This window comes from Plecotus auritus, assembly GCF_963455305.1.
Source record: "Plecotus auritus genome assembly, chromosome: 3".
NCBI classification, from domain to species: Eukaryota; Metazoa; Chordata; class Mammalia; order Chiroptera; family Vespertilionidae; genus Plecotus; species Plecotus auritus.
Window position 1 is genome coordinate 213,249,461 of NC_137772.1, and position 8,205 is coordinate 213,257,665.

At 53.3% G+C, this 8,205-nt stretch overlaps 1 protein-coding gene across 1 annotated transcript; it reads left to right on the forward strand.

Moving 5' to 3' along the window:
• The first annotated feature begins 2,439 nt into the window (after window positions 1–2,439).
• On the forward strand, window positions 2,440–4,749 carry ASCL1 (achaete-scute family bHLH transcription factor 1). Its single transcript, XM_080661434.1, has 2 exons — window positions 2,440–3,223; window positions 3,636–4,749. Exon 1 carries the CDS (start codon window positions 2,484–2,486, stop codon window positions 3,174–3,176), a length of 693 nt encoding a protein of 230 aa, XP_080517560.1. The 5' UTR covers window positions 2,440–2,483; the 3' UTR covers window positions 3,177–3,223; window positions 3,636–4,749.
• The last annotated feature ends 3,456 nt before the right edge of the window (window positions 4,750–8,205 follow it).

Below are 8,205 nucleotides of genomic sequence, written 5' to 3' on the forward strand. Positions count from 1 at the left end.
AGCTCATTTCCTGGGGTGCTGCGTGAGGGTGGGTGAGAGGAGAGACCAGAGGTGTAAACCCCGGAGGTTCAGCGAAGTCACGTGGGGTCGGCAAGCCGTGCGTTACTGTGCGGGAGGGGCAGTGTGGGTCCGGAGATTTACAGAGCTCATCTCCGTGGGCGTGATTCAGTGCTGTACTCCCCAAACTCCCCATTTTAAAAGAGGAAACCGTGGCATTGACGAGAGATGATCCACCTTGGGAGCCACAGGTCTGTACTTTCCGTCCCTACCACATTGTTCTGACCATCCTCTTAGCCTGCCAGAGGTACCAAGGGCGGCCACCTGAGTCACCCCCGCTCCCCGGCTCCACAAAGGGAAGTCCCAGGAGAAGTCATTGATCAGATAATTCCCCGCGATCATCCTTGCCCCCAGGCCTCGAATCCACTGGCTGGTTGGCCTCTGCTCCTTCTGCCTTGACACGCGCCCCAGCCTCCTTCCCCTGCCTCCGCCTGAGCCGTCTGAAGATGGGGCCCATTGCTCTCGATCCGCTTTCCCTGCAGCGCCGCGTCCCAAGGCGCCCCGAAGCTGGACCAGGCTTGGGCCAGAGAGCGCCAGGGCCAGGGCCCAGGAAGGGCGCCTGGGCGAGCGCTGTCCAAGCGGCTGAGCGGCGGCGGCAAGCGCCTCCCCCTCCCTCACGGCGCCAGCACGCGGCCCCGCCGGGCTCGGCTCCCAGACGCCTGCCACCGGCCCGCCGGGCACACGCCTGGGGCGGGATGGAGGCCGAGCCAAGGCCGCCGAGGTGCCTGCGGCAGCTCCGAACAACCAGGGAAGCTCCTCTAGCCCCTCAAGCTCCATCATCATTTTTTCCCCTCAGATCCAGCCCCGACTATCCCAGAAAACTCCCTTCTTTGGGCACCCGCCCTCCCCGCTATGGGATCGCAAATGATCCTTTGAGGGGAGGGGGTGCTACAGGCAGCTGGAGTTCATCCTGGGGGGCTTCCCTGGCGCACACACCTACCTAAGGGCTCTGATCACCTCCCTTCTCCTGGGCACCCTCCACATTTGCTCAGTTGTGGGGAGCACATGCCCGGATGGGACATTAGAGACCACCTAATCAACCTCTGTTGTTACAGACAAGAAAACTGTGGCTCAGAGAGGATGCCACCTACCGAGGGCCACAGAGCCAGTGAAAGGACGCATTGGGACTGGAACCGAAGTCTTAGCAGTATTTTTAGTTTAACAGTCCAGTACTTCGGAAGGAGTGCCCCATCTTTCTGAACTTCAATCGCAAATTTGCATCAGCTTCCAAGAGCAGCAAAGACGCCCCCCACCCCGGGAAAAGAGAGAGAGAGAGAGAGAGAGAGAGAGAGAGAGAGAGAGAGAATGACAGTGGGTAGGAGAAGAAAACAGGAAACATGGAGTCCCACTCCCCTCTAACCTCCACACCACCGGTGCTGCTTTTTCTGCTTAAACCTTCCCCCGTGCTTTGCTCCAAGTTCTCAGCAGAATCCCAAGGCATGTCACCCCAAACCTGTCAACCCTTACACCCCAACTCCCAGAGCTATTTGCCCCCCTTGCGACGCCAGCCTCCCCGCGCCCCCCCCCTTTCTGGAGCCACCCCCGGCTGCAGCCCGCCGCGAGCGCGCCGCCTGTTTATTCAGCCGGGAGTCCGGCACGCGCCAGGCGCACGCACTGCAACAACAAACCCAGCTGAATGGAGAGTTTGCTTGGAGCGGGCGCAGGGAACGGGCGGGGGAAGGGGAGGAAGGGGAGTTTAGGGAGTGGGTGGGAGGAGGAGGAGGTGAGAGGAGGGGGGAGTGGGGGCTGCAGCCGCTCGCTGCAGCAGCGGGGAGTGGGGAGCGAGGCGGGGCCAGGGCTGCGCGTGGGGCTGGGTGTCCCATTGAAAAGGCGGCCGCACTCCGGCCGCCCAGCACTCTCACTTCTGGCCAGGGAACGTGGAAGGCGCACCGACAGGGAGCCTGCCAGGGAGGGCGAGTGAAAGAAGGGAGTAAGAAAGAAAGGAGGTTAACAAAATAATAAAAACAGCCTGAGCCACGGTTGGAGAGACCGGGACCCGGCGCAAGAGAGCGCAGCCTTAGGGGGAGAGGAACGGGAGATTCAGCAGAGCGCGCTCATCACTGACTTTTGCTTCTTCTGCCTTTTTTTTTTTTTTTTTTAACAAGAAGGCGCTAGCGGCAGCCTCACACGCGAGCGCCACGCGAGGCTCCCGAAGCCAACCCGCGAAGGGAGGAGGGAAAGGAGGAGCAGGAGCAGTGGAGGGCGGAGGAAAAGCATTTGCACCTTCTTTGCTCCCATCCTAAATCTCCCGGGGATTTTGTAATTTTTTAAACTTCCCGGAGAGAGCTCCCTCTTCATCTCTCCCCCGCCCCCCCCCTTTTCCCTCACTGTTCGTGCATCCCAGTCCTGTCTGTGTCTCCCTCGCGCGCCCCGCACCTCGCATCCCCGCTTGCTCCTATCCCGCGACTCCTTGGCAGCCGCAGCGCATGGAGAGCTCTGCCAAGATGGAGAGCGGCGCGGGCCAGCAGCCCCAGACGCAACCCCAGCAGCCCTTCCTGCCGCCCGCAGCCTGCTTCTTTGCCACGGCTGCGGCGGCGGCGGCGGCAGCGGCGGCGGCGGCTCAGAGCGCGCAGCAGCAGCAGCAGCAACAACAGGCGCCGCAGCTGAGCCCGGCGGCCGACGGCCAGCCCTCAGGGGGCGGTCACAAGTCAGCGCCCAAGCAAGTGAAGCGACAGCGCTCGTCCTCGCCCGAACTGATGCGCTGCAAACGCCGGCTCAACTTCAGCGGCTTCGGCTACAGCCTGCCGCAGCAGCAGCCGGCCGCCGTGGCGCGCCGCAACGAGCGCGAGCGCAACCGGGTCAAGCTGGTCAACCTGGGCTTCGCCACCCTGCGGGAGCACGTCCCCAATGGCGCGGCCAACAAGAAGATGAGCAAGGTGGAGACGCTGCGCTCCGCCGTCGAGTACATCCGCGCGCTGCAGCAGCTGCTGGACGAGCACGACGCGGTGAGCGCTGCCTTCCAGGCTGGCGTCCTGTCGCCCACCATCTCCCCCAACTACTCCAACGACATGAACTCCATGGCCGGTTCCCCAGTCTCGTCCTACTCGTCGGACGAGGGCTCATACGACCCCCTCAGCCCCGAGGAGCAAGAGCTGCTCGATTTCACCAACTGGTTCTGAGGGGCTCGGCCTGGCCAGGCCCTGGTGCGAATGGACTTGCGAAGCAGGTAGGTTGCATGGGGGGAGAGAGCTGGGTGAGAGGAGGTTACGTATCCTTATCTTCATCCTTTTTCCTCCGTCCTAGTATCTGAGGGAGGGGGACTGTCTCCACGGAGACGCGGGTGGGGGGAGATCGAGTTCCAGGGTTTGTTAAAGTCAGTCGATTTGAAATCCTGGTTGGGTTTGTTTAACTGTTGGCCTCTGAGAGTGGCTTTTTGCCCAGGTCTCCAAGGACTGGAGAGGGGTGAGATGGAGAGGTGGAGAAAGGAGTACTAGGGCCTGTCCAAAGAGGCGCTCTACCAGACAGATCCTCCCCTCCCTAAACCTCCACCCGCCCTCAGCCCCCCTCAACCCCCCCACCCCCCAATGCTGGTCTCCAAATACACATTAACGTCTCCCTTTCTTCTCCTTATGTTATAGGGTGACTGCACAACCTGCATCTTTAGTGCTTTCTCGTCAGTGATGCTGGAAGGGAGAAAAAAGAAAAAGAGAAGAAAAAAATAAAATAAAAGCAGGCAACCAACCCCAACGCCAACCAAGCGATGCAGGCCTGCGAAGCAAGGCTCTCACAAAACAGGGATGCGCTCAGAACTGTTTCATTGCACTCCAATCATTCACGGAGATCTGAAGAGTGACCAGGACCAGAGTCAATGTGCAAAACGCTGCTCATGTGCAAAGGCATTGAGCTCCTGGTGGAAGAGAGCAGCACACGCCCTATACAAACTCCCACCCACCACTAGCAGGCAGAGCTGGAAGCGCTGGCTCACCGGGGTGTCTTCACCTCCCCGCCCTCTTTGAAAGCGCAGTTCTTAACCACTAGCCAAGGGTTGGTGTCTTTCCTCTCAGTATCCCCCATCCCAGGACGCTGTGGACTTTGGTCTGCAGCGACACTCTGCTATACTCAGTCCTTTGACACCCCATCCTTGGGCCTCCTCCCCAAACCCCACTCCCTCACACCATCTTTTCTACCATTTTCATCATAGGATGCTTCCAATCTTTTGTGAATTTTTTTATTATAAGAAAAATCTATTTGTATCTATCCTAACCAGTTTGGGGATATATTAAGATATTTTTGTACATAAGAGAGAAAGAGAAAAAATTTATAGAGTTTTGTACAAATGGTTTAAAATGTGTATATCTTGAAACTTTAACATGTAATGCTATTACCTCTGCATATTTTAGATGTGTAGTTCACCTTACAACTGCCATTTTCCCTGTGTGGTTTCTGTAAAGAACTCTCCTCATAGGGGAGGTCAAAAGGCCACCGGATGTACTTAAGCACCAACGTGTCTTACTTTAGAGAAACTTTGTTAATGTATTAATGATGTTATTAAATACTGTTCCAGAACAAAGTTTATGCAGCTACTGTCCAAACGCAAAGTGGCAGCCAGTGCTTTTGAAAGGTTGCCTTTTGGGAAATTTCTATCACTGCCTTTTTTTTCTTACTGTTTTATTACAAACTTACAAAAAAAACCACATGTATAACCCTGTTTTATACAAACTAGTTTCGTAATAAAACGTTTTTCTTTCTTTCCTTTTTTTTTTTTTTTTAACAAGTGAAGAAGTCTTCTTTGACTCTACTGCCCTGTCCAAGCTATTGGAACTCCAAAGGGAAGGGGTGGGTGAAGGAGAAGAGGGTGGTGCAGAGCATGCTTCCTGGCAGAAATGACAACGATAAGTGTTAAGACCAGTCCTACCTGAGGTGGCTCTATGATGAATGCAGAGGGGAAAAAATACGTAGATAAAAAGGGGTTTCTTCCCTTTTTTATGTTGCAGATGTACTCATACACCCAGAGAATAGGTGGTGATTGACGATTGCATTGTCTTTTGATGAAATGATTTACATTTTAAAAAAATGCCCCCCAAAAGTGAAGTGGAAAGAAAGGGTCCTCTCCCCACTTTTTAACCCTTAACCAACCGTATTCAGAGGTCCTGATTGTGAAACTGCGGAAGGGCTGGATGAGATCATAGGTGCCCTGGGTGCAGGGAGGATGGTGCTAAGTCCCCGGGGTTGGTGTGCTGTTCCTTCACTTGCAGGCGCACATTTTCGACTTCTTTCCCCCAGGATGCACACTTTCCATCCCGATTTTAAGTAAAGGGCGCGTGTGATATGAATTCCTTGCGGAAGGAATGACATCTAAAGAAATCAAAGCCTTAGAAATGTGGGGGCGTTTTTGAGACACCGGCCTATCTAAGCTGGCGACTCTATCCGAATAGCGTGAGCTGCGTGTAAAAGTACCCAATTACCAAGATTCAAAAAGAAATTAGTGGGGTTTTTGGCTGGCTTGCTTCTTGTCAGTTAGCAAGTACGTGATCGGAATCCCACTCCGCCTCTCTCTGGCGCCTCGCTCCCCTCCTGCGTTACTTGCACATTCAGTTTGCGTGTCTCCAGTCAAGCGGAAAGCCAAGCGCAAAATGCGTCTTACAAAATCCAACAAAGAACGGAGAGCCAGCACGTCTTCCAGAGTTAAGAATCCAGTCTGTGTTGGTACATCTATACCGTTTAGTGGCACAGAATAATCATTTTTTAAAGCTGCGATGCGCGGAGCACGCCACAGCGTCTGATGTCATTTTGCTAAATGACCCTCTATAGAATGCACATTGAGGCTCCAGTCCCTTTCAAAGAGATGAGCGTAATTAAGGGGGGAAAAAATCAGTAAATTCCTCATCGCCATAAATAATCGGACTTTCTGCCAGCAGTGGGCCAATTTAGAGCTTACTTGAGGGAAGTAATGCTTTTGTGATGCTTGCTTTTATTTTTATCTTCTCCTTTGGAGGACCAGAGCTGGGCTCCCCGCCTCCCTCCCCTCTCATTTCTTTTTCTTTTAATTTAGCTCCTTTGCAACTTTTCAGATAAGGTAGGCAAAGCAACTGTAGCAAGTCGTTTATTGCTATGAATATAACATTGGGATAATGTTTCAGCCCCCACAAAGGGGTTCCCCCCCCCCACTTCTTCTGAAGACAGGTGTTCTTTTACTCACTTCTGAATGGGAAATAGCCAGTCTCGTTAAACTTGAGGCAAAGTTAGCCCTTGTTTGCCACAATGCGAAGGCAAACTAAAAAAAAAAAAAAAAAAAAAAAATTCACCCCCCCCCCCCACACACACACACACACAATTTTGCCGAAGCTAGGAAAGGGCAAAGCAGAGATTGGGCAAAATCTCATTACATCTGCTCTAATCGCTTAGCAACACAAAGCCTGGGCTTGTGCGGCGAAGGGAAGCCATTCAGGGCGCTGTGACAGGCCGCATTCAGCCGGCATTAGTCAGCCCCATAAATCACCGCTGCCCATTGGCTGCACGGCGGGCTTTGGAGCGGGTTGGGGCTGTCAGCGAAATACAAAATGTAGACCCTCGCCCCTAGCAATCGCGGCCTCTCCTTGGTCCTAGCCCCCTGACTCCACTGTCTTTGGAGGGAGGTGTTGGGAAGAAAACTTGCCTTGACTTTATTGACTGAGAAATCTTACCTATTCAACCAATGACCCAAAGACCCCCGAGTTAAGAGTGGAGACACGCCTAAAATTGATGAGGAGGAGCGGGGAGTGTAGGGGAAAAAAAGAATAAACAGACCACAGAACTGTTGAATGCGAGTATTATCAGAGGCTGGGCTGGAGCTAGTGGGACACACATTTCACCTCCCTGACAAAGCCTTGAATATTTTTTTTTAATTGGAAGGAAGAGGGTGTGTGTGTGGAGAAGAATCTATCTCGCATCAGGCTGGGCCATGGAAGAAGAGAGAAAAAATGGGTCTGCTCTCTGCAAAGGGCATCAAAGGAATAGAACTGAGATGTAGTAAGAAAGAGTAGAATGCGCTTTTCCACTTTGCTGTTCCTGCCGGGCCAGGGATGTTAGAACACAGAATCAACAGCCCAGTTCCTTCTGAGCTTCAGGATTCGTGTGTGTAACATGGGTTTGATGTTACAGCAGCGAGAGGGGGCAATGTAAAGGAGTTAGCACTTGGCCTGGGGGTGGGGGTGACAAGGTTACAAACGAAATGTAAATGTGAGTGCCTGTTGTTATTTTTATCTCCTGTCCTGTCTCTTTTCTTGGGGGCTGGCCAGTTGCTGCCTCTAAATCACAGACTAGCTTTGAAGCTTACCCACCAGCCACGTAGGAGTAGATGTGGAGTCAAGATAGGCTTTCCTGGGAAGCCCAGGTCAACTTCCTTCAAATGTCACCTCCTCCAAGAAGCTTCCCCTGTCTGCTCTATCTAAAGCAATGCTCACAGCCACTCTCCATCCATTATGGTGTTTCTCCTTCTTGGCATTTACCACTATCTGAAAAAAAAAAAAGCATGTGTGTTTGTTTATACAATTGCTGTGGATGGCCCCTTACTAGATGGTATGCTACCTGAGGACAGGGACCTTACCTGTCTTGTTCACTGGTGTCTCCCCAGCCCCAGAAGAAACAGGTATTTGTTGATTGAGTGGATCGTCTGTTCTGTTGCATTGATAGCTGCGTTCCCTGTTCTTCCTTTCCTTCTCCTGATCCACTTTCTGCCCTCTCTGCTCTGCTCTGTGTCTCCAGAGGCGGATCTCTATGCGTTCCATTGCTAGGCCACCCTGGCCCTCTGGCTTCCTGCTGGGTTTGTCCACTGGGAGAAGGTCGTGAGGTAGGAGGGAGGTAGATCTGACTTTTACATCCCTGCTCCTCACTGCTTGGGCTCAGTTGCTTTGGTGCTCCTCGGTCTAGGGCCACACCTCGGTCAGGAGGCTTCTCTCCCACAGCACCAGCTCTTGTCCCGCAGCTGTTGCAGATGCAGTAACAGCTTCCTCCTCTTGCTCCTTCAGTCTCAGAGGTGGTATGGGCTCCCCGCCTTGTTAGTAGTCTCTGGGTGCTGCATCATTCTGGCTCCCTTAGCCCCAAGCACATCTCTGTGTCTCCATTAACCGCTTTTCATGGACCCTTTCAAGTGTTCCATCTGCTCCTGCTGACCCTGGCTGGTACCTAAGCTATTCTCCCACAGACACTCAAGGATGTACTCGTTTTGCA